We start from the raw sequence: 27,523 nt of genomic DNA on the forward strand, positions 1-27,523 counted from the left end.
ATATATATATATATATATAGATATAAAGCGGCTCTGGCATCAAAAAGGTTAATAGAAGAAAGATGATAACATTAATAGGAAGGACAATATAATAACATCCATTATACAGAATAATAATAAAAAGTATAAAAAAATAATATCAGTTATATAATAATAATAATAATAATGACGTCACGCAGATGACGGGATGTGATTGGGTGACACTGCAGCCGGCGGGTCACGTGCTCCTCGGTCAGCTGACTCCTCCCCCCCGGTGGGTCACATGACCCGGGAAGATGGCGGCGCTCAGTGCCGTTGTGTTGGTCGCCGTCTTGTCTCTGGTCGGGGCGGATTGCGGCTGCGGATCGACCAGCAGAGGGGGCGGGGCTCCCGGAGAACACACCCACCAACAGGACAAGGCCTTCAAATACTCCCGGGAGGCCAATGAGCAGAGGGGCGGGGTGAGCGCAACTGGGGGCGGAGTCTGGTGGGCCCAAAGGAGCAAACATTCCAGGACACGCCCCAGAGGAGTCTGTTAGGGGGGAGGAGGAAATGTTGGGGGGAGGAGAGGGGAATGTGCGGGGGAGGGGGGACTGTTGAGGGGGGAGGGGACTGTAGTGAGGGGGAGGGGGGCTGTTGTGGGGGGAGGGGACTGTTGAGGGGGGAGGGGACTGTAGTGGGGGAGGGGACTGTAGTTGGGGGAGGGGAGGGGACTGTAGTGTGGGGGAGGGGGGCTGTTGTGGGGGGAGGGGACTGTAGTGAGGGGGAGGGGGGGACTGTAGTGGGGTAGGGGGGACTGTAGTGGGGGAGGGGACTGTAGTTGGGGAGGGGGAACTGTAGTGGGGGGAGGGGGGACTGTTGGGGGAGGGAACTGTAGTGCGGGGGAGTGGACTGTAGTGCGGGGGAGGAGGGGACTGTTGTGGGGCGGAGGGGACTGTAGTGGGGGGAGGAGGGGACTGTAGTGCAGGGGAGGGGGGACTGTTGAGGGGGGAGGGGACTGTAGTGAGGGGGAGGTGGGGACTGTAGTGGGGGAGGGGGGACTGAAGTTGGGGGAGGGGTGACTGTTGAGGGGGGGAGGGGACTGTAGTGCGGGGGAGGGGGACTGTAGTGGGGGAGGGGAGTGGACTGTAGTGGGGGAGGGGGGACTGTAGTGCGGGGGGAGGGGGGGACTGTAGTGCCGGGGGAGGGGGGGACTGTAGTGTGGGGGAGGGGGGAACTGTAGTGCGGGGGGAGGGGGGGACTGTAGTGTGGGGGAGGGGACTGTAGTGCAGGGGAGGGGGGGGCTGTTGTGGGGGGGAGGGGACTGTTGAAGGAGATTGGTCTCTGGTAGAATACATCACAATCTGTCTCCTCCCCCTAGATGGTCTTGCTCCCCTCGGGGGTGTTCACTATGGGGACGGATGACCCCGGGATCCCTGTGGATGGGGAGAGTCCGGCTCGGAGGGTTCACATCGATTCCTTCTATATGGACATGTATGAGGTCAGCAATGCGGATTTCTCCCGGTTTGTGGAGGTCAGCGGTCATGTGACTGAGGTGAGTGCCGATCATCATGTGATCCTCCGATTGTCACCATCACTGTAGAGGTGACCCCTGTCATTATATTTCCAGGCAGAGACTTTCGGGGACTCCTTCGTATTTGAAGGGCTGCTGAGTGAAGAAGTGAAGAGCGGAATTGATCAGGCGGTGAGTGAGATCCGGTCTGTGCTGGTCGGAATGATGGAGACTCCGTGTGATAGAAGTCGGGGCGCTCCTGAGGCCCCTGGTGTAAGAAAGTTACATTGTCACCAATAAGAACCAATCAGAACTCTCCATAGCAGGAAATGCAAAAAAGCTCCTCCCACTTCTGTCTTATTTTCTATCTCCGATTTTATGAATCTCCTCCAGTCTGTTATCCGACCATCACTCTCCTAACATCTCCTGTACTAAGTCCGCAGTCTCTGATCATCTCCTGTACTATGTCTGCAGTCTCTGATCATCTCCTGTATTATGTCTGCAGTCTCTGATCGTCTCCTGTACTATGTCTGCAGTCTCTGATCATCTCCTGTACTATGTCTGCAGTCTCTGATCATCTCCTGTACTATGTCCGCAGTCTCTGATCATCTCCTGTATTATGTCCGCAGTCTCTGATCATCTCCTGTATTATGTCCGCAGTCTCTGATCATCTCCTGTATTATGTCTGCAGTCTCTGATCATCTCCTGTACTATGTCTGCAGTCTCTGACCATCTCCTGTATTATGTCTGCAGTCTCTGATCATCTCCTGTACTATGTCTGCAGTCTCTGATCATCTCCTGTATTATGTCTGCAGTCTCTGATCATCTCCTGTATTATGTCTGCAGTCTCTGATCATCTCCTGTATTATGTCTGCAGTCTCTGATCATCTCCTGTATTATGTCTGCAGTCTCTGACCATCTCCTGTATTATGTCTGCAGTCTCTGATCATCTCCTGTACTATGTCTGCAGTCTCTGATCATCTCCTGTACTATGTCTGCAGTCTCTGATCATCTCCTGTATCATGTCTGCAGTCTCTGATCATCTCCTGTATCATGTCTGCAGTCTCTGATCATCTCCTGTATCATGTCTGCAGTCTCTGACCATCTCCTGTATTATGTCTGCAGTCTCTGATCATCTCCTGTATTATGTCTGCAGTCTCTGATCATCTCCTGTATTATGTCTGCAGTCTCTGATCATCTCCTGTATTATGTCTGCAGTCTCTGATCATCTCCTGCACTATGTCTGCAGTCTCTGATCATCTCCTATACTATGTCTGCAGTCTCTGACCATCTCCTGTATTATGTCTGCAGTCTCTGATCATCTCCTGTATTATGTCTGCAGTCTCCGATCATCTCCTGTATTATGTCTGCAGTCTCTGATCATCTCCTGTATTATGTCTGCAGTCTCTGATCATCTCCTATATCATGTCTGCAGTCTCTGATCATCTCCTGTATTATGTCTGCAGTCTCCGATCATCTCCTGTATTATGTCTGCAGTCTCTGATCATCTCCTGTATTATGTCTGCAGTCTCCGATCATCTCCTGTATTATGTCTGCAGTCTCTGATCATCTCCTGTATTATGTCTGCAGTCTCTGATCATCTCCTGTATTATGTCTGCAGTCTCTGATCATCTCCTGTATTATGTCTGCAGTCTCTGATCATCTCCTGTACTATGTCTGCAGTCTCTGATCATCTCCTGTATTATGTCTGCAGTCTCTGATCATCTCCTGTATTATGTCTGCAGTCTCCGATCATCTCCTGTATTATGTCTGCAGTCTCCGATCATCTCCTGTACTATGTCTGCAGTCTCTGATCATCTCCTGTATTATGTCTGCAGTCTCTGATCATCTCCTGTACTATGTCTGCAGTCTCTGATCATCTCCTGTACTATGTCTGCAGTCTCTGATCATCTCCTGTACTATGTCTGCAGTCTCTGATCATCTCCTGTACTATGTCTGCAGTCTCTGATCATCTCCTGTACTATGTCTGCAGTCTCGGATCATCTCCTGTATTATGTCTGCAGTCTCTGATCATCTCCTGTATTATGTCTGCAGTCTCTGATCATCTCCTGTACTATGTCTGCAGTCTCTGATCATCTCCTGTACTATGTCTGCAGTCTCTGATCATCTCCTGTATTATGTCTGCAGTCTCTGATCATCTCCTGTATTATGTCTGCAGTCTCTGATCATCTCCTATTTGTCGCTGACACTGAATATTATCTGAATTCCATGTGTGGCCCTTTAGTGATGTTGGGGGCCCCGCGGGGGGTGGGGTGTTTCCTCTTTACTGCTCAGATTGACACATTTTAGTGAATATGATTGGATTCGAGTCCCATGACAGCCCCTCCCCCCATGTATTCTCAGTGGGAGGTGTGATCTGATTTCCATGTGTTGGGGGGTCTCTCCATCATTCCCTTCCCAGGAATTCTTCTCCCGGTACAGACGCTGCGCAGCGCCGCATTCCTTCCATCCCCCGACCACGGAGACAATATATATATATACTGTATATAGGTTTCTCTTGTGTGATCGGGGGAGGGGGGACAGATGGATGTAGAGCGCTGTGCTCACCTCCCTCTATAATCTGATCTGTGATTTCTCCAAACATTTTATAATGTTACTAAAAATAATCTTTCTATAATTGTCTCCTCAACCCCGGCTTACAATTCAAAATCCTATTCCCTGCAACCATGGCAATAGTACTGTGTGCATCATGGGGGTTCATTTATATCCCCCCCTCCCCCACACACACCCCTCCAATCTCCCTTCCTCCGGTCTCCCCCTTTCCTCTCATTGTATCCCGGTCGGAGGAGGGGATGCCTTGTATTCCGGTCGGAGGAGGGGATGCCTTGTATCCCGGTGGGAGGAGGGGATGCCTTGTATCCTGGTCGGAGGGGATGCCGTGTATCCCGGTCTGAGGAGGGGATGCCTTGTATCCCGGTGGGAGGAGGGGATGCCTTGTATCCCGGTGGGAGGAGGGGATGCCTTGTATCCCGGTCGGAGGAGGGGATGCCTTGTATTCCGGTCGGAGGAGGGGATGCCTTGTATCCCGGTCGGAGGAGGGGATGCGTTGTATCCCGGTGGGAGGAGGGGATGCCTTGTATCCTGGTGGGAGGAGGGGATGCCTTGTATCCTGGTGGGAGGAGGGAATGCCTTGTATCCCAGTCGGAGGGGATGCCGTGTATCCCGGTCGGAGGAGGGGATGCCTTGTATCCCAGTCGGAGGGGATGCCGTGTATCCCGGTCGGAGGAGGGGATGCCTTGTATTCCGGTCGGAGGAGGGGATGCCTTGTATCCCGGTCGGAGGAGGGGATGCCTTGTATTCCGGTCGGAGGAGGGGATGCCTTGTATCCCGGTCGGAGGAGGGGATGCCTTGTATCCCGGTCGGAGGAGGGGATGCCTTGTATCCCGGTCGGAGGAGGGGATGCCTTGTATCCCAGTCGGAGGGGATGCCGTGTATCCCGGTCGGAGGAGGGAATGCCTTGTATCCCAGTCGGAGGGGATGCCGTGTATCCCGGTCGGAGGAGGGGATGCCTTGTATTCCGGTCGGAGGAGGGGATGCCTTGTATCCCGGTCGGAGGAGGGGATGCCTTGTATTCCGGTCGGAGGAGGGGATGCCTTGTATCCCGGTCGGAGGAGGGGATGCCTTGTATCCCGGTCGGAGGAGGGGATGCCTTGTATCCCGGTCGGAGGAGGGGATGCCTTGTATTCCGGTCGGAGGAGGGGATGCCTTGTATCCTGGTCGGAGGAGGGGATGCCTTGTATTCCGGTCGGAGGAGGGGATGCCTTGTATTCCGGTCGGAGGAGGGGATGCCTTGTATCCCGGTGGGAGGAGGGGGTGCCTTGTATCCCGGTCGGAGGAGGGGATGCCTTGTATTCCGGTGGGAGGAGGGGATGCCTTGTATCCCGGTCGGAGGAAGGGATGCCTTGTATCCCGGTCGGAGGAGGGGGATGCCTTGTATTCCGGTCGGAGGAGGGGATGCCTTGTATTCCGGTCGGAGGAGGGGATGCCTTGTATTCCGGTCGGAGGAGGGGATGCCTTGTATTCCGGTCGGAGGAGGGGATGCCTTGTATTCCGGTCGGAGGAGGGGGATGCCTTGTATTCCGGTCGGAGGAGGGGATGCCTTGTATTCCGGTCGGAGGAGGGGATGCCTTGTATTCCGGTCGGAGGAGGGGATGCCTTGTATTCCGGTCGGAGGAGGGGATGCCTTGTATTCCGGTCGGAGGAGGGGGATGCCTTGTATTCCGGTCGGAGGAGGGGATGCCTTGTATTCCGGTCGGAGGAGGGGATGCCTTGTATTCCGGTGGGAGGAGGGGATGCCTTGTATCCCAGTCGGAGGGGATGCCGTGTATCCCGGTCGGAGGAGGGAATGCCTTGTATCCCAGTCGGAGGGGATGCCGTGTATCCCGGTCGGAGGAGGGGATGCCTTGTATTCCGGTCGGAGGAGGGGATGCCTTGTATCCCGGTCGGAGGAGGGGATGCCTTGTATTCCGGTCGGAGGAGGGGATGCCTTGTATCCCGGTCGGAGGAGGGGATGCCTTGTATCCCGGTCGGAGGAGGGGATGCCTTGTATCCCGGTCGGAGGAGGGGATGCCTTGTATTCCGGTCGGAGGAGGGGATGCCTTGTATCCTGGTCGGAGGAGGGGATGCCTTGTATTCCGGTCGGAGGAGGGGATGCCTTGTATTCCGGTCGGAGGAGGGGATGCCTTGTATCCCGGTGGGAGGAGGGGGTGCCTTGTATCCCGGTCGGAGGAGGGGATGCCTTGTATTCCGGTGGGAGGAGGGGATGCCTTGTATCCCGGTCGGAGGAAGGGATGCCTTGTATCCCGGTCGGAGGAGGGGGATGCCTTGTATTCCGGTCGGAGGAGGGGATGCCTTGTATTCCGGTCGGAGGAGGGGATGCCTTGTATTCCGGTCGGAGGAGGGGATGCCTTGTATTCCGGTCGGAGGAGGGGATGCCTTGTATTCCGGTCGGAGGAGGGGGATGCCTTGTATTCCGGTCGGAGGAGGGGATGCCTTGTATTCCGGTCGGAGGAGGGGATGCCTTGTATTCCGGTCGGAGGAGGGGATGCCTTGTATTCCGGTCGGAGGAGGGGATGCCTTGTATTCCGGTCGGAGGAGGGGGATGCCTTGTATTCCGGTCGGAGGAGGGGATGCCTTGTATTCCGGTCGGAGGAGGGGATGCCTTGTATTCCGGTGGGAGGAGGGGATGCCTTGTATCCCAGTCGGAGGGGATGCCTTGTATCCCGGTCGGAGGAGGGGATGCCTTGTATCCTGGTCGGAGGAGGGGATGCCTTGTATCCCGGTCGGAGGAGGGGATGCCTTGTATCCCGGTCGGAGGAGGGGGTGCCTTGTATCCCGGTCGGAGGAGGGGATGCCGTGTATCCCGGTCGGAGGAGGGGGTGCCTTGTATCCCGGTCGGAGGAGGGGATGCCTTGTATCCCGGTCGGAGGAGGGGATGCCTTGTATCCCGGTCGGAGGAGGGGATGCCTTGTATCCCGGTCGGAGGAGGGGATGCCTTGTATCCCGGTGGGAGGAGAGAGAACAGAGTTGTGGGAGGGGCCATCAGGCTCCACCCACAACAGAAAACTCCAGGAGGGGGTGGAGACTTTTGAGCTCCAGGCAGATATAAAATGTATATATTTATACATTATTTTATTTTTCATATACAGTGTGATCTTTAGTTCAGCAGAGCTCAGACTGGGAGAGGGAGAAGCAGCACAATGAGCCAGTCTGTTGTGCTGCAGTGCAAGGGATGCGCTGATTGGAGAAGAGAGCAGAGAGATGAGCTCATCGGTCTGCCGCTTCTCCTTTCACTGTCCAGTCACCAGCTGGGGGAGGGGCAAGACCCGTCATTGTTACTGAACAGCAGAAAACAATAAATATCATGTCCTCTGGCCTGCCTGTGCTGTGTGGCAGAGCTGTGCAAATCTCAGGACTGGATGGACAGAAATGGAAGTTCTGTCACCAGATTTGTATTTTATGGGCTCAGTTCAGATGAAGTTCTCAGCCCCTCCTCCGCCGGTCTTTAGTTCCCGTCTGCTGCGCCTTTCCTCGGGGGGCCGCCGCGTCCCTCGGCTAATTACCATTTGTGCTAATTAGATGAAGAGCAATTATCAGTGCGTCCTCCGGGGGGACTCGCGACGTTCGCTCTCTTTATACCGATTTTTAACACATGACACAGAAAATGTTCCCCTCCCCCCCCCCCCTCCAGAAATGACGGTCCGCCGCCTCGTACACCGCATGGCGCTTGTGACACCCATGTGGCGGGAGAGAAGATGGCGAGGCGGCGCTCCGTCTTTTCTCGTTTCCCGGGAACAGATTGGCCGCGGGGCCGATGGAGGAGATTGTGCCGCACTTTTCACACCTCAGAGGAGCGGCGGAGGAGATTCGCAGAGACAGCGCCGCCTTCATGTCATCCTTTTCTTCTTCAGGTCGCTGCTGCACCCTGGTGGCTGCCGGTGAAAGGAGCAAACTGGAGGCATCCGGAGGGGCCAGACTCAGACATCGCCAACAGGTACTGTAGAGGAGTACAAAGCCCAACCGCGGGGGATGGGAAACCAAAATAGTTTATCAAATCTATCGAAGTAAAATGAAAGGTTAAAATAATTTTTTGACAGAATAAGGGAGGGTTATGACCCCTGTCAGGTGTCCCCATTGGGGGGAATTCCCTGGACTTCCTGTTCCAAATCTACAACAGGAAGTGAGAGGAAATCCCTGCAAAGTGAGGGAATGCTGGGGTGTCACCAGAACTAGTGTCCCCATAAAGGGAGGTTTCCACCCACTTCCTGTCCCATAGACCCAACAGGAAGTGAGAGGAAACCTTTCCAAAGTGAGGGAATCCCGAGGTGTCACCAGAACTGGTGTCCCCATAAAGGGAGGTTTCCATTCACTTCCTGTCCCATATCCACAACAAGGAGTGAGAGGAAATCCTTGCAAAGTGGGGGAATCCTTGGTTGTCATCCGAACTAGTGTCCCCATTAGGGGAGGTTTCCCTTCACTTCCTGTCCCATAGTCCAAGCAGGGAGTGAGAGGAAATTTCTCCAAGGTGAGGGAATCTCACAACTATTGTCCCCATTGCTTGTACCCGGCCCTTGGTGCAATATTTAATTCACTGACCCCCAACGAAAGGGCACAATTCCTCCCAATGACACCAATGATGGGGCTCAGTGACACCAATGATGGGGCTCAGTGACACCAATGATGGGGCTCGGTGACACCAATGATGGGGCTCAGTGACACCAATGATGGGGCTCAGTGACACCAATGATGGGGCTCAGTGACACCAATGATGGGGCTCAGTGACACCAATGATGGGGCTCAGTGACACCAATGATGGGGCTCAGTGACACCAATGATGGGGCTCAGTGACACCAATGATGGGGCTCAGTGACACCAATGATGGGACTCAGTGACACCAATGATGGGGCTCAGTGACACCAATGATGGGTCAATGTTTCCTCCCACTGATGCCAGGACACTTTCTACTCCCACTGGTCACAGTCCGGCCCCCCTGAACTCTGAAGGACGGAAAACTGGCCCCTTGTTCAGAAGGTTTGGAGACCCCAATCTATCCCTTTCCTCTCCGGCCTGATTGTCCCTGGCTCCGCCCCTTTCATTCGTTAGGATTTGATCTTCACATTAAAGGTAAGTCAGTTCTGATGTACAGAGGGGAAAAAAACGATCGTCTCCTCTGCAGATTGTGTAAGTTTTGCCCCCTTACATAGAAATGAAGGGTCTATAATTTTTATCATAGGTGTATTTTATATCATAGAGACAGAATATCAACCAAAAATCCAGAAAAATCACACAATACAAATGTTATAAATGGAGTAAAATAAGTATTTGCTCCCCTTAGTAGTTGGAGAAACCCTTGTTGGTGATCACAGAGGTCAGACGTTTCTTGTAGGTGGTGATCAGTTTCCACACATCTCAGGAGGGATTTTGTCTTCTTTACAGATCTTCTCTAAATCCTGAAGGTTTCTTGGCAACTCGAAGTTTCAGCTCCTCCATACATTTTCTATAGGATTAAGGTCTGGAGACTGGATAGGCCACTCCATGACCTTCATGTGCTTCTTCTTGAGTCACTCCTTTGTTGCCTTGGCGATATGTTTTGGGTCATTGTCATGCTGGAAGACCCATCCATGACCCATCTTCAGTGTTCTGGATGAGGGAAGAAGGTTCTCCTCCAAGATCTTACAATACATGGTCCCGTCCATTGACCCCTCAATGCGGCAAAGTCGTCCTGAACCTTTATCAGAGAAACGGCCCCAAATCATCATGTTTCCACCTCTGTGTGTGACTGTAGGGATGATGTGTGACTGTAGGGATGATGTGTCACGGCGAGTCGAGTTGATGCCAAAGAGCTGAATTTTGGTCTCATCTGACCACAGAACTTTTTCTCAATCCTCTGAATCATTTAGATGTTAATTGGTAGACTTCAGACGTTCCTCTACATGTGTCTTCCTGAGGGGGAGGACCTTGCGGGGGCTGCAGGATTTCAATCCATGGTGGTGTATTGTGTTATCAATGGTTTGTTTGGTGACTGTGGTCCCAACTACCTTGAGATCCTTCACAAGCTCCTCCCGTGTAGTTCTGGGCTGATCCCTCACTTTTCTCATGACCATCCTCACCCCATGAGGAGAAATCTTCCATGGAGCTCCAGACTGAGGACGATTGATGGTTATTTTGTATTTCTTCCATTTGTGAATAATCTCTCCAACAGTTGTCTCCTTCTCACCAAGCTTCTTGCTGATGGTCTTGTAGCCCATTCCAGCCTTGTGCAGGTCTACAATCTTCTCCCTGACGTCCTCTGACAGATCTTTGGTCTTCCCCATGATGGTGAGGATTGAATGGAAAAAAAAAGAGATTCTGTGGACAGGTGTCTTTTATACACATAACGAGTTGTCGTTAGGAGAACCTTCTTACATTGACAGGACTAATCTGTGTACCACATGAGCCCCTACTGTAGTGTCTGTGTATACTCCATATATACCCCCCATATATACTATATACACTGTCTATATACTCCATATATACCCCCCATATATACTATATACACTCTCTATATACTCCATATATACCCCCCATATATACTATATACACTCTCTATATACTCCATATATACCCCCCATATATACTATATACACTCTCTATATACTCCATATATACCCCCATATATACTATATACACTCTCTATATACTCCATATATACCCCCCATATATACTATATACACTCTCTATATACTCCATATATACTATATACACTCTCTATATACTCCATATATACCCCCCATATATACTATATACACTCTCTATATACTCCATATATACCCCCCATATATACTATATACACTCTCTATATACTCCATATATACCCCCCATATATACTATATACACTCTCTATATACTCCATATATACCCCCCATATATACTATATACACTCTCTATATACTCCATATATACTATATACACTCTCTATATACTCCATATATACTATATACACTCTCTATATACTCCATATATACAATCTCTATATACTCCATATATACCCCCCATATATACTATATACACTCTCTATATACTCCATATATACCCCCATATATACTATATACACTCTCTATATACTCCATATATACTATATACACTCTCTATATACTCCATATATACAATCTCTATATACTCCATATATACCCCCCATATATACTATATACACTCTCTATATACTCCATATATACTATATACACTCTCTATATACTCCATATATACTATATACACTCTCTATATACTCCATATATACCCCCCATATATACTATATACACTCTCTATATACTCCATATATACCCCCCATATATACTATATACACTCTCTATATACTCCATATATACCCCCATATATACTATATACACTCTCTATATACTCCATATATACCCCCATATATACTATATACACTCTCTATATACTCCATATATACCCCCATATATACTATATACACTCTCTATATACTCCATATATACTATATACACTCTCTATATACTCCATATATACTATATACACTCTCTATATACTCCATATATACTATATACACTCTCTATATACTCCATATATACTATATACACTCTCTATATACTCCATATATACCCCCCATATATACTATATACACTCTCTATATACTCCATATATACAATCTCTATATACTCCATATATACCCCCCCATATATACTATATACACTCTCTATATACTCCATATATACCCCCCATATATACTATATACACTCTCTATATACTCCATATATACTATATACACTCTCTATATACTCCATATATACAATCTCTATATACTCCATATATACAATCTCTATATACTCCATATATACTATATACACTCTCTATATACTCCATATATACAATCTCTATATACTCCATATATACCCCCCATATATACTATATACACTCTCTATATACTCCATATATACAATCTCTATATACTCCATATATACAATCTCTATATACTCCATATATACTATATACACTCTCTATATACTCCATATATACTATATACACTCTCTATATACTCCATATATACTATATACACTATATACTCCATATATACCCCCCATATATACTATATACACTCTCTATATACTCCATATATACTATATACACTCTCTATATACTCCATATATACTATATACACTCTCTATATACTCCATATATACCCCCCATATATACTATATACACTCTCTATATACTCCATATATACCCCCCATATATACTATATACACTCTCTATATACTCCATATATACCCCCATATATACTATATACACTCTCTATATACTCCATATATACCCCCATATATACTATATACACTCTCTATATACTCCATATATACTATATACACTCTCTATATACTCCATATATACTATATACACTCTCTATATACTCCATATATACTATATACACTCTCTATATACTCCATATATACTATATACACTCTCTATATACTCCATATATACCCCCATATATACTATATACACTCTATATACTCCATATATACTATATACACTCTCTATATACTCCATATATACTATATACACTCTCTATATACTCCATATATACTATATACACTCTCTATATACTCCATATATACCCCCCATATATACTATATACACTCTCTATATACTCCATATATACCCCCATATATACTATATACACTCTCTATATACTCCATATATACCCCCATATATACTATATACACTCTCTATATACTCCATATATACCCCCCATATATACTATATACACTCTCTATATACTCCATATATACTATATACACTCTCTATATACTCCATATATACTATATACACTCTCTATATACTCCATATATACCCCCCATATATACCATATACACTCTCTATATACTCCATATATACCCCCCATATATACTATATACACTCTCTATATACTCCATATATACTATATACACTCTCTATATACTCCATATATACTATATACACTCTCTATTTACTCCATATATACCCCCCATATATACTATATACACTCTCTATATACTCCATATATACCCCCATATATACTATATACACTCTCTATATACTCCATATATACTATATACACTCTCTATATACTCCATATATACCCCCATATATACTATATACACTCTCTATATACTCCATATATACCCCCATATATACTATATACACTCTCTATATACTCCATATATACCCCCCATATATACTATATACACTCTCTATATACTCCATATATACCCCCCATATATACTATATACACTCTCTATATACTCCATATATACCCCTATATATACTCTCTATATACTCCATATATACCCCCATATATACTATATACACTCTCTATATACTCCATATATACCCCCCATATATACTATATACACTCTCTATATACTCCATATATACCCCCCATATATACCATATACACTCTCTATATACTCCATATATACTATATACACTCTCTCTATACTCCATATATACCCCCATATATACTATATACACTCTCTATATACTCCATATATACTATAAACACTCTCTATATACTCCATATATACTATATACACTCTCTATATACTCCATATATACTATATACACTCTCTATATACTCCATATATACTATATACACCCTCTATATACTCCATATATACCCCCCATATATACTATATACACTCTCTATATACTCCATATATACTATATACACTCTCTATATACTCCATATATACTATATACACTCTCTATATACTCCATATATACCCCCATATATACTATAAACACTCTCTATATACTCCATATATACTATATACACTCTCTATATACTCTATATATATACCACATGAGCCCCTCCTGTATCCAGTCTGTGGGGGGAGAATTATTATTGGTTGGTTGGGGATCAAATACTTATTTTACTCCATTTATAACATTTGTATTGTGTGATTTTTCTGGATTTTTGGTTGATATTCTGTCTCTATCATATAAAATACACCTATGATAAAAATTATAGACCCTTCATTTCTATGTAAGATTGTACACAGTCTGGAGGGGAGACGATCGTTGTTTCCCCTCTGTGTGTGTTGGGATCGGGGAATTATCCGGATACAGAATGTTCTCTCTGATTGTATCGGTTTCATCTTCTCGCACTCATGGAGGTTCCTCGTCGCTCGTCCTTCCCGCTCGGTGACTAATGTCGGGTGACAGGCTGCGGCTAAATTTAGGAGAGATTATCGTGATTTCAGCGAACGTCATCAAATCAGAGAGAGGAGCCGATTCCTCCCGGAGACGAACGTTCCGCATATTCCTCCCGACTCAGCACATGATGAGAATGCGGGAATGGGGGGCGCTGTGTCAGCGGAATTGATGGTCTTCCCAGGGATCGGGTTTAATATCTGCGATCCGCCATATGAGCAGTTTTTACATTTTGTTTTAGATAAAGAGGACCTGTCATTGTCTGAACACATTCTACACGTCATATATACAGAGAAAATCTCCACCATTAGACTTATGCCGCGTACACACGATCGGACTTTACGGCAGACTTGGTTTGGCGTACCGGATTTCGTCGGACATTTCGATCGTGTGTGGGCTCCAGCGGACTTAGTTTTCTCAAAAGTTTGACGGACTTAGATTTGGAACATGTTTCAAATCTGTCCGACGGACTCGAGTCCGGTCAAAAAGTCTGTATGCCGGTCCGACGGACAAAAGCCGAGGCTAGGGCAGCTATTGGCTACTGGTTATGAACTTCCTTGTTTTAGTCCGGTGTACGTCATCACGTACGAATCCGTCAAACTTTGGTTGATCGTGTGTAGGCAAGTCCGTTCGTTCGGAAAGTCCGTCAAAGTACGCCGGACAAAGTATTTGTTTTTTTTTTGTTTTTTTTTTTTTACGATTTGAGACCAAACCAATACAATGTTACCTTTCTTTTTACACATTCTGATTGCATATACTAGTGAATTTCATTGCTATAAGAAGCCAATTTTACAGAATGAAACAAGTACATTCAGTGTGTATTGTTGTGATTGGCCCTTTCTGTATTATGTGATCACTGTGACCAATCACAGCTAACAACACAATTGTATACAATGAATGACATGAAAAGGAAGCCATCCATTAATTATCATATGATCTGCTGTGATTGGTCACAGTGATCACATGATCCTGGCAGCACCCTGGTACAGTGATCAGTCGGCGGCGGTGTGTGATTGGTCACAGTGATCACATGATTCTGGCAGCGCCCTGGTACAGCGATCAGTCGGTGGTGGTGTGTGATTGGTCACAGTGATCACATGATTCTGGCAGCACCCTGGTACAGCGATCAGTCGGTGGTGGTGTGTGATTGGTCACAGTGATCACATGATTCTGGCAGTGCCCTGGTACAGCGATCAGTCGTCGGCGGTGTGTGATTGGTCACAGTGATCACATGATTCTGGCAGTGCCCTGGTACAGCGATCAGTCGGGGGCAGTGTGTGGTCGGCACAGCCGGGGACAGAATAATGTTCTGGGTGATGATGTATAAAATATACTTTAACATGAAGCTTCCTCAGTGTTGCCCCCATCGGGGTATTTAGCAGTAAGGTGATCTCCCCGGCTTCGTCTTCCTTCATTGGCTGCTTTGCAGAAGATGTGATAAGTCTCTGTAGAAGTGGGCGGGGCCAGATCGATGATCCGGGATGATCGATTCTCTTCTCTTGCTCACAGATTGGACCATCCGGTTCTTCACGTCTCCTGGAACGACGCCGTCTCTTTCTGCTCCTGGGCCGGGAAGCGTCTTCCGACCGAGGCGGAGTGGGAATACGCCTGCCGGGGCGGCCTGGAGAACAGGTGAGAGCGCCCTCCTCTCTACACATCTCTACACTATTCCTCCCACTGACACCAATGATGGGGCACTATTCCTCCCACTGACACCAATGATGGGGCACTATTCCTCCCACTGACACCAATGATGGGGCACTATTCCTCCCACTGACACCAATGATGGGGCACTATTCCTCCCACTGACACCAATGATGGGGCACTATTCCTCCCACTGACACCAATGATGGGGCACTATTCCTCCCACTGATACCAATGATGGGACACTATTCCTCCCACTGACACCAATGATGGGGCACTATTCCTCCCACTGACACCAATGATGGGGCACTATTCCTCCCACTGACACCAATGATGGGGCACTATTCCTCCCACTGACACCAATGATGGGGCACTATTCCTCCCACTGACACCAATGATGGGACACTATTCCTCCCACTGATACCAATGATGGGGCACTATTCCCCCCACTGACACCAATGATGGGGCACTATTCCTCCCACTGATACCAATGATGGGGCACTATTCCTCCCACTGACACCAATGATGGGGCACTATTCCTCCCACTGACACCAATGATGGGACACTATTCCTCCCACTGATACCAATGATGGGGCACTATTCCCCCCACTGACACCAATGATGGGGCACTATTCCTCCCACTGATACCAATGATGGGGCACTATTCCTCCCACTGATACCAATGATGGGGCACTATTCCTCCCACTGATACCAATGATGGGGCACTATTCCTCCCACTGACACCAATGATGGGGCACTATTCCTCCCACTGACACCAATGATGGGGCACTATTCCTCCCACTGATACCAATGATGGGGCACTATTCCTCCCACTGATACCAATGATGGGGCACTATTCCCCCCACTGACACCAATGATGGGGCACTATTCCTCCCACTGACACCAATGATGGGGCACTATTCCTCCCACTGATACCAATGATGGGGCACTATTCCTCCCACTGACACCAATGATGGGGCACTATTCCTCCCACTGACACCAATGATGGGGCACTATTCCCCCCACTGACACCAATGATGGGGCACTATTCCTCCCACTGATACCAATGATGGGGCACTATTCCTCCCACTGACACCAATGATGGGGCACTATTCCTCCCACTGACACCAATGATGGGACACTATTCCTCCCACTGATACCAATGATGGGGCACTATTCCTCCCACTGATACCAATGATGGGACACTATTCCCCCCACTGACACCAATGATGGGACACTATTCCTCCCACTGATACCAATGATGGGGCACTATTCCTCCCACTGATACCAATGATGGGGCACTATTCCTCCCACTGACACCAATGATGGGACACTATTCCTCCCACTGATACCAATGATGGGGCACTATTCCTCCCACTGACACCAATGATGGGGCACTATTCCCCCCACTGACACCAATGATGGGGCACTATTCCTCCCACTGATACCAATGATGGGGCACTATTCCTCCCACTGATACCAATGATGGGGCACTATATCCTGGGTCAGTGAGCTGAAGGATCAGTCAGTATAGTGAAGGAGGTCAGTAGACATCCTGCGCACTCTCTGTGTATTGGTGTCCTTGGTGTGACTCTCCGGCAGTGCCGGGCTCCGGTGAAGTGTCTGGGAACGTTCCATCATTGCGATTATCATAAAACCTCTCCGTGTCCTTTACAGGATGTTCCACTTCACGTTCGGCCTAAATATAGAAACACCTCCCCCGCTTATTACAGGAAGAGACGCTGAGAATCGTCTAATTACAGATATCGTTACTAATTCCATTTATTACCAGAAAATCCTCATCAATGGCCGCCTACCTGCCGACAGCCAATCCTGCCCCCCCCCCAATCCCCCAATCCTCCCCCTCACGTTTCCCCCCCCCTCACTCCCCCCCCCCAGTCTCCACCCCCCAGTCTCCCCTCAGTTCCCCCCCCCCGTCTCCCCTCAGTTCCCCCCCCAGTCTCCCCCTCACTCCCCCCCCTCCAGTCTCCCCCTCACTCCCCCCCCCCCACTCTCCCCCTCACTCCCCCCCCCCCACTCTCCCCCTCACTCTCCCCCTCAGTCTCCACCCCCCAGTCTCCCCTCAGTTCCCCCCCCCCCAGTCTCCCCTCAGTTCCCCCCCCCCCCAGTCTCCCCCTCACTCCCCCCCCCAGTCTCCCCCTCACTCCCCCCCCCCAGTCTCCCCCTCACTCCCCCCCCTCCAGTCTCCCCCTCACTCCCCCCCTCCAGTCTCCCCCTCACTCTCCCCCCTCCAGTCTCCCCCTCACTCTCCCCCCCAGTCTCCCCCCCCCAGTCTCTCCTCAGTCCCCCCCCCCCAGTCTCCCCCTCACTCTCCCCCCCCAGTCTCCCCCTCACTCTCCCCCCCAGTCTCCCCCTCACTCTCCCCCCCCCAGTCTCCCCCTCACTCTCCCCCCCCCCCCAGTCTCTCCTCAGTCCCCCCCCCAGTCTCCCCCTCACTCCCCCCCCTCCAGTCCCCCCCTCACTCTCCCCCTCCAGTCCCCCCCTCACTCTCCCCCCCAGTCTCCCCTCACTCCCCCCCCCCCCCCAGTCTCCCCCTCACTCCCCCCCCCCCCCCCCCAGTCTCCCCAGCAGAAAATCCTCAATGGCCGCCTACCTGCCGACAGCCAATCCCCCCCCTCAATCCCCCAATCCTCCCCCCACTCTCCCCCCCCCCCAGTCTCCCCCCCTCCAGTCTCCCCCTCACTCTCCCCCCCCCCCCCAGTCTCCCCCTCACTCCCCCCCCCCTTGTCTCCCCCCCAGTCTCCCCTTCATACAATGAGCACAATTATAAACACAACACTTTTGTATTTTCCTCTATTTATCATAAAGCTGAACACAAAGATCTTCGACTTTTTCTATGTACACAAAAGGCCGATTTCTCTCAAATGTTGTTCACAAATCTGTCTCAATCTGTGTCGGTGAGATAATCCCTCCACCTCACAGGTTTGGCAAATCAAGATGCTGATTAGACAGGATGATTATTGCACAGGTGTGCCTTAGGCTGGTCACAATAAAAGGCTGCTCTAAAATGTGCCGTTTTACTGTTTTGGGGGGTCTGAAAACCAGTCAGTGTCTGGAGTGACCACCATTGTCCTCACACAGTGCAGCACATCTCCTTGGCATAGAGTCGATCAGGTTGTTGATCGTGGCCTGTGGAATGTTGGTCCGTTCCTCTTTGATCGATGTGCCAAGTTGTTGGATATTGGCAGGAACTGGAACTCGCTGTCCTATACACCGATCCAGAGGATCCCAAACAGGCTCAATGGGTGACATGTCTGGTGAGTGTGCTGGCCATGGAAGAACTGGGATGTTCTCATCTTCCAGGAATTGTGTACAGATCCTTACATCACGTGACCGCGCATTATCATACCGCACCATGTGACCGCACATTATCATACCGCACCATGTGACCGCACATTATCATACCGCACCATGTGACCGCGCATTATCATGCTGCACCATGTGACCGCACATTATCATACCGCACCACGTGACCGCACATTATCATACCGCACTATTATCATGCCGAACCACGTAACCGTGCATTATCATGCCGAACTACGGGGCCGTGTATCATGCTGCACCACGGGGCCGCGCATTATGCCGCACCATGAGGTGATGGTCGTGGATGAATGGCACAACAATGGGCCTCAGGCTCTTGTCACGGTATCTCCATCAATAAAATACACCTGTGTTTATTGTCAGTGGCCTTTTATTGTGACCAGCCTAAGGCACACCTGTGCAATAATCATCCTGTCTAATCAGCATCTTGATATGTCACACCTGTGAGGTGGAGGGATTATCTCGGGAAAGGAGAAGTGCTCACCGACACAGATATAGACAATTTGTGAGCAATAATGTTACTTTCACACCGAGGCGCTTTGCAGGCACTACACCACTAAAAATAGGGCCTGTAAAGAGCCTCTCCTCCTCTCCTCCTCCTCTCCTCCTCTCCTCCTCCTCTCCTCCTCCTCTCCTCCTCTCCTCCCCTCCAGTGTGGAAGCCGAGTGATATCACAAGAGAGAGATCTGGTTGGTTTTGATACATAAGGTCCAAATAAAGTCACTTTGTATCGAACGTTCCCGGGGCGACTCAGGAAATGATTGTCGCTCCTCACACTGATGATTTATAATTTATGGTCATTTTACGGCTTTATTTGAATTCTTCTGATTTGTCTTCTCTCTCCCAGACTCTTCCCCTGGGGGAACAAGCTGGAGCCGAAGGGGCGGCACTACGCCAACGTCTGGCAGGGCGACTTCCCGACCACCAACACCGGAGAGGACGGATATGTGAAGACTTCGCCTGTAAGTTCCCCCAACTTCATCTACAGCTGTGCCCCTCCCCCGGCAGAAACGCACAGTGATGATTGGAAGTCATTTATTATCACAGAGATGTTTGACGTCTTTTTAAATCCTAATGATATCAGAAATCCCCCAAATGTCCCCGATGACATTTCTGGTGGTTGTGGCTGAAATCTTCCTTGGCTTTGTATCAGGAGATTCCCGAAATTTCCAACTCCCCCCCCCCTCCCCCCTTCAGCAGAAAATTTTATTTTAATATTCGGACACTTACCTGTCCAGGAATCCAGCAATGTCGGCGCCGCAGCTGAGGTTTCCATCGGCTCTCGGGTGCTGCTGCCATTCGTGGTGGGCTTCACTGACCGTTTTTCCTTTTTGGCTGCACAGCCGGTTCCCTACTGCGCATGCGTGAGGCCTGCTGCGCTTTCCGAATGGCCCAGCGGCGGGGGAGGAAGGAGGGGGGCTTTGCCGTGGTGAGATCACTCAGAAGTGCGGATGGGTACCTGTCAAAAATGGGTACCCATCCCCCCTCCCCCCTGAAAGGTGCCAAATATGGCAGCGGAGGGGGGGAGGAAGCAGGTAAGCTGAACTTCAACTTTTGGATGGAACTCCACTTTAATAAGTGATTCAACAGTACTGACTGGAATATTCAAGGCTTTGGACAACTTTTTACATCCTTTTCCATCCTTATAAAGTCCCATTCCCTTGTTACGCAGGTCTTTTGACAGTTCTTTTCTGCTCCCCCATGGCTCAGTACATCAATCTGAGATAATCTCACTGATTATTTATACACAGACACTGATTGCAATGTAAGAAGGCACAGATGTGGGAAATTTCCCTTTTAATTGGCATTCTTCTGTGTCTGTACCAAGGCCAAACATTCCGGGGGGGGGGGCCTCTTCATCACAACTATACCCCTCCCCCATCACCCCCAATACATACCCCTCCCCCATCATCACCTCCTATCCAAGGCCAGACATTCCAGGGGGAGGGAACTGTTCATCACAACTGTACCCCTCCCCCATCATCACCCCCCAATACATACCCTTCCCCCATCACCTCCTATCCAAGGCCAAACATTCCGGGGGGGGGGGGAGGGGGAGACACTTCATCACAACTGTACCCCTCACCCATCATCACCCCCAATACATACCCCTCCCCCATCATCACCTCCTATCCAAGGCCAAATATTCCGGGGGGGGGGAGGGGCTCCTCATCAGGGACATTTGGGGGATTTCTGGTATCATTAGTATTTATAAAGACGTCAAACATCTCTGTGATAATAAATGACTTCAGATCATCTCTATCCGAAAATAAGAAGAAAATAATGGACAGTTTTTTGGCAGATCGGTCAGATTTCTGATATCGATGCCAAAATTTCACCAGTTCTGCAGCCAGAAAAGGGAAACTTCTCAGCACATCTGTACCTTCCGTGTTGTATGATCTGAAATTGGGGATTTAAAGGAAGTTTGTCACCTATAAGAGGAGTCCAGGCTGGAAACTCACTGCTACTGGATACCAGGACAATGGGGGGGGGGGGGCAGAATATGTTCAGCTTCACCGCAGCTGACACCAATGCTCAGAAATGAGTGGGGGGGGGCGCTCAGTTGGATGATTAGTCCTGTATATAGGTGTCATGTATTCCTCCATGTATTAGTCCTGTATATAGGTGTCATGTATTAGTCCTGTATATAGGTGTCATGTATTAGTCCTGTATATAGGTGTCATGTATTCCTCCATGTATTAGTCCTGTATATAGGTGTCATGTATTCCTCCATGTATTAGTCCTGTATATAGGTGTCATGTATCAGTCCTGTATATAGGTGTCATGTATTCCTCCATGTATTAGTCCTGTATATAGGTGTCATGTATTAGTCCTGTATATAGGTGTCATGTATTCCTCCATGTATTAGTCCTGTATATAGGTGTCATGTATTAGTCCTGTATATAGGTGTCATGTATTCCTCCATGTATTAGTCCTGTATATAGGTGTCATGTATTAGTCCTGTATATAGGTGTCATGTATCAGTCCTGTATATAGGTGTCATGTATTCCTCCATGTATTAGTCCTGTATATAGGTGTCATGTATTAGTCCTGTATATAGGTGTCATGTATTCCGCCATGTATTAGTCCTGTATATAGGTGTCATGTATTAGTCCTGTATATAGGTGTCATGTATTCCTCCATGTATTAGTCCTGTATATAGGTGTCATGTATTCCGCCATGTATTAGTCCTGTATATAGGTGTCATGTATTCCTCCATGTATTAGTCCTGTATATAGGTGTCATGTATTCCTCCATGTATTAGTCCTGTATATAGGTGTCATGTATTAGTCCTGTATATAGGTGTCATGTATTCCTCCATGTATTAGTCCTGTATATAGGTGTCATGTATTAGTCCTGTATATAGGTGTCATGTATTCCTCCATGTATTAGTCCTGTATATAGGTGTCATGTATTCCTCCATGTATTAGTCCTGTATATAGGTGTCATGTATTAGTCCTGTATGTATATAGGTGTCATGTATTCCGCCATGTATTAGTCCTGTATATAGGTGTCATGTATTAGTCCTGTATATAGGTGTCATGTATTAGTCCTGTATATAGGTGTCATGTATTAGTCCTGTATATAGGTGTCATGTATTCCTCCATGTATCAGTCCTGTATATAGGTGTCATGTATCAGTCCTGTATATAGGTGTCATGTATTCCTCCATGTATTAGTCCTGTATATAGGTGTCATGTATTAGTCCTGTATGTATATAGGTGTCATGTATTCCGCCATGTATTAGTCCTGTATATAGGTGTCATGTATTAGTCCTGTATATAGGTGTCATGTATTAGTCCTGTATATAGGTGTCATGTATTAGTCCTGTATATAGGTGTCATGTATTTCTCCATGTATTAGTCCTGTATATAGGTGTCATGTATTAGTCCTGTATATAGGTGTCATGTATTAGTCCTGTATATAGGTGTCATGTATTTCTCCATGTATTAGTCCTGTATATAGGTGTCATGTATTAGTCCTGTATATAGGTGTCATGTATTAGTCCTGTATATAGGTGTCATGTATTAGTCCTGTATATAGGTGTCATGTATTCCGCCATGTATGGAAATCACCCCGCAGTTCTGAGTGTCGGATTTTCTGCTCTCCGCAGGTCACAGATTTCCCCCCCAATGGTTTTGGACTTTACAATATGGTGGGAAACGCCTGGGAATGGACAGCAGATTGGTGGACCACCCAGCACTCTGCAGATGAAGCTCATAACCCGGTGAGTTGTGTGTGAGGTCACCAGCCACTCCCATCCAGCGGCTCGGAGGTCACATGTTGTGCTCAGCACCTTCTGCCAGCAATTGTTTAATGTCTCTATCAACCTCTCCCTGCTATATTCTCTTCCTGTCCTCACAGGTACAAGTCAACATTTCCCAACAGGGAAACTACAATGGTTTAGGGAAATGTATTTATTTATTTTAACCCATTCAGTCTTGCACAGGTGTACCGGCTCCTCCCCTTCAGTCTTGCACAGGTATACCGGCTCCTCCCCTTCAGTCTTGCACAGGTGTAGCGGCTCCTCCCCTTCAGTCTTGCACAGGTGTACCGCTCCTCCCCTTCAGTCTTGCACAGGTGTACTGGCTCCTCCCCTTCAGTCTTGCACAGGTGTACCGCTCCTCCCCTTCAGTCTTGCACAGGTGTCCCGGCTCCTCCCCCTTCAGTCTTGCACAGGTGTACCAGCTCCTCCCCTTCAGTCTTGCACAGGTGTACCGGCTCCTCCCCTTCAGTCTTGCACAGGTGTACCAGCTCCTCCCCTTCAGTCTTGCACAGGTGTACCGCTCCTCCCCCTGTCTTGCACAGGTGTACTGGCTCCTCCCCTTCAGTCTTGCACAGGTGTAGCGGCTCCTCCCCTTCAGTCTTGCACAGGTGTAGCGGCTCCTCCCCTTCAGTCTTGCACAGGTGTACCTGCTCATCCCCTTCAGTCTTGCACAGGTGTACCGCTCCTCCCCCTGTCTTGCACAGGTGTACTGGCTCCTCCCCTTCAGTCTTGCACAGGTGTACTGGCTCCTCCCTCTTCAGTCTTGCACAGGTGTCCCAGCTCCTCCCCCTTCAGTCTTGCACAGGTGTACCGGCTCTTCCCCTTCAGTCTTGCACAGGTGTCCCGGCTCCTCCCCTTCAGTCTTGCACAGGTGTCCCGGCTCCTCCCCTTCAGTCTTGCACAGGTGTCCCGGCTCCTCCCCTTCAGTCTTGCACAGGTGTCCCGGCTCCTCACCTTCAGTCTTGCACAGGTGTCCCGGCTCCTCCTCTTCAGTCTTGCACAGGTGTGCACAGGTGTCCCGGCTCCTCCCTCTTCAGTCTTGCACAGGTGTACCGGCTCCTCCCTCTTCAGTCTTGCACAGGTGTACCGGCTCCTCCCCTTCAGTCTTGCACAGGTGTACCGCTCCTCCCCTTCAGTCTTGCACAGGTGTACCGGCTCCTCCCCTTCAGTCTTGCACAGGTGTACCGGCTCCTCCCCTTCAGTCTTGCACAGGTGTACCGGCTCCTCCCCTTCAGTCTTGCACAGGTGTCCCGGCTCCTCCCCTTCAGTCTTGCACAGGTGTAGCAGCTCCTCCCCTTCAGTCTTGCACAGGTGTCCCGGCTCCTCCCCTTCAGTCTTGCACAGGTGTAGCAGCTCCTCCCCTTCAGTCTTGCACAGGTGTAGCAGCTCCTCCCCTTCAGTCTTGCACAGGTGTACCGGCTCCTCCCCTTCAGTCTTGCACAGGTGTACCGGCTCACACTGTGAGCTTCTGACCCGAAAACGAAGCCTGTGATGTCACCGCTGTCCCTGCTGGCTGGAAGCCTCCATCTTCACCCCTCTTCCTTCCGGGGCCAGGGACTCCGGCTCTGTGACTGGCCCGGAGTCACGTGACATCACAGGAACCGTCAGCCACGGCATAATTGTGCCCTTTCTAAGGTGATGATGTCGGTGAACGCGTACGTTGTAAATATCTCCTGAACTGTGCAGGTGTAGATATGGAGATATTTCCAGCACCTATAGCTGAGCCTTAATATAGACTTACATGTGGGTAAAAGTGATTGTAAAGATAAATTTTTATTTATTTATTGTTTTTAAATAACAAACATGTCAGACTGACCTCTACTGTGCAGTTTGTTTTGCACAGAGTGGCCCCAATCCTCCTTTTCTGGGGTCCCCCCAGCGGCGCTGGTAGCTCCTCCCCCGCATCGTATAACCCCCATGGAGAAGTGCTCTCCCGGGGGGGGGGGGGTTTACCTTGCTGTGCGCTCCCAAGTCCAGCATTTGTCCTGGTCATGAAGGGGGGTAAAACTTCCCGGAGGTCGAGGGGATAAAGACCGTTTTATGACTGAAGAGGAGACACATTTCTACTCTCAGCAGATGCAGGTCAGGGTCAGGTATCCTGCAGTCACAGTACAAAGAGGAATTTCTGTATTTCTCATGATGTATCTCTCTGCTCTCTCCTCCTGTTTAGTATCGCTATGCATAAAAACATAAAGATTACTCCGGTCCATCGGGGGGGATGGGAGGGGAGGGGGAGGGGTACGATAGCTGAACTGGTTGTGATTCTTTTATTTTCTTTGTGTGTAGAAAGGTCCGATCTCCGGGAAGGACAGAGTGAAGAAGGGCGGATCATACATGTGCCACAAGGTGAGCGCCAGTCCCATCTACACGAATGTATCACTGTAAGATCTTCAGGCCTAAAACACTTAGGAGCTAATTTACCCCCCACCATGGCCATAATACTGCTAAAAAAACAAAAAGAAAAAACCCCGCCCATTTATATTGCACAGCGGAACTCTCTACAGATGTGCTTAGTGCTTTTGTTTTGTTTCAGGACTTTATAGCAAGCAAACCTTAAGCCAGGAGGTCATGTGACCAGTGTTTCCTCCAATAACAGAGATCACCCAGCATGCCCTGGTTGATGACCCTGCCCCCCCTTGTGACATCTGGTGATGTCACCGGGTGGCCCCACTCTGTTTAGTGGTGGTGGTGGGGGGGGGGGGCAGTGGTGCTGTGAGAGAGCAGGAGCCAGCGTCCGGTGCAGGCTGCTCCTTTTTTTTTTTTTCTCGTTCGCAGTGACACCGGGGGGGACGTTTATTTAAAAAAAATAATAAAAAACAGATACAGTTTTTGACAAGTTTTTTTGTGTTTTTTTTTTTTTTTTTTTTACTTTTGGGCACTTATTTGGAGAATGAGTAGGGGTACAGTACCCCACACTCATTCACATGGGAGCATGGGATCTATATTGTTAAAGGGGGGCTTCCAGATTTCCGATAAGCCCCTTGCAGACTGGGCTGGTGGGGATCAACATGGGGGCGAGGTGCTTTTGGGGGAGGGCCTGGTTCAGGAAGGGGGGGGGGGTTGGGGGGATTTCTTACCCCCCTAAAGTGTAAGTCCACCTTTACAGAAAATCTGTAAGGTGACCTTACACTTGACTCTATGCGATGTATACTGGCACATTATGCCTTTACTCTGCGGTTCACAAAAGGGAAAAAAAGGACCGGCGAAGTAGCCTCTCCGGTGTCTGACCTGCGATAATTGGGCACAATGTGTCCTGACACCTCCGTACCGCACGCCGTCTTCTTCTGTGAATTGTTTGTAGTCACAACATCACTCAGATAATTCGATCTCATCCTCTTCTTCCTCCTCCTCCTCTTCTTCCTCCTCCTCCTCCCAGTCTTATTGCTATAGGTACCGATGTGCAGCTCGCAGCCAGAACACTCCGGACAGCTCCGCCTCCAATCTCGGCTTCCGCTGCGCTGCAGACACCAAGTAACCTGGCCGAAGGGCACCATCACCGGAGCCAATCACAGACCGGGACACCCGTGTGGAAAGTCCCACCACAGACTTGAAGATTTAGAATCATTCTATGCGTCCTCAACCACGGCAGCCAATCAGAAATGCACCAAAATGAACCAGTCACAGAGCTGCAAAGGTGGCCATTTTCCTTTATATTCCGTAAACTCGCACCACAGCGACATTCCATGTGAATTATTGGGCTCAGGGTCTCGCCCGCAGGGTGGCTGTACGGTACACGGGGGGGATTCAAACAGAAATCTCCAGACCCCACCCCCTCCTGGCAGACATCAGACCCTCTATCCAGCAACTGGAACACAAAACTTAGATCACGCTGCAATACCAGATTTCACCAGAAACGCAGAGGGGGGCGCTGTATGGTGCAGATTTTCTGATCAGGGTGGGATCTGGAAAAACTAAAACTGGGGAGTGCAAAATCTGTAGCCGCTGTGCATGGGAGCCAATCAGCTGCCAGGTTTTATTGTGAAAGCTTCATTGGAGAAGCTGATTGGCTGCCATGCACAGCTGCACCAGATTCTGCACTCTCCGTTTTTAGTAAATCCCCCCCCCCACCCCCCCCCC

The 27,523-nt window shown here is 48.9% G+C and overlaps 1 protein-coding gene across 1 annotated transcript; it reads left to right on the plus strand.

The window, feature by feature from the left end:
* The first annotated feature begins 220 nt into the window (after window positions 1-220).
* SUMF1 (sulfatase modifying factor 1) lies at window positions 221-27,523 on the plus strand. The gene is made up of 9 exons (XM_073591520.1): window positions 221-440; window positions 1,340-1,513; window positions 1,589-1,663; window positions 7,903-7,985; window positions 15,704-15,826; window positions 20,028-20,142; window positions 23,294-23,407; window positions 25,733-25,792; window positions 26,823-27,523. The coding sequence occupies exons 1-9, from the start codon at window positions 276-278 to the stop codon at window positions 26,919-26,921; spliced, it is 1,008 nt and encodes a 335-aa protein (XP_073447621.1). The 5' UTR covers window positions 221-275; the 3' UTR covers window positions 26,922-27,523.

Source organism: Aquarana catesbeiana, linkage group LG07 (assembly GCF_042186555.1).
Source record: "Aquarana catesbeiana isolate 2022-GZ linkage group LG07, ASM4218655v1, whole genome shotgun sequence".
Classification (NCBI taxonomy): domain Eukaryota; kingdom Metazoa; phylum Chordata; class Amphibia; order Anura; family Ranidae; genus Aquarana; species Aquarana catesbeiana.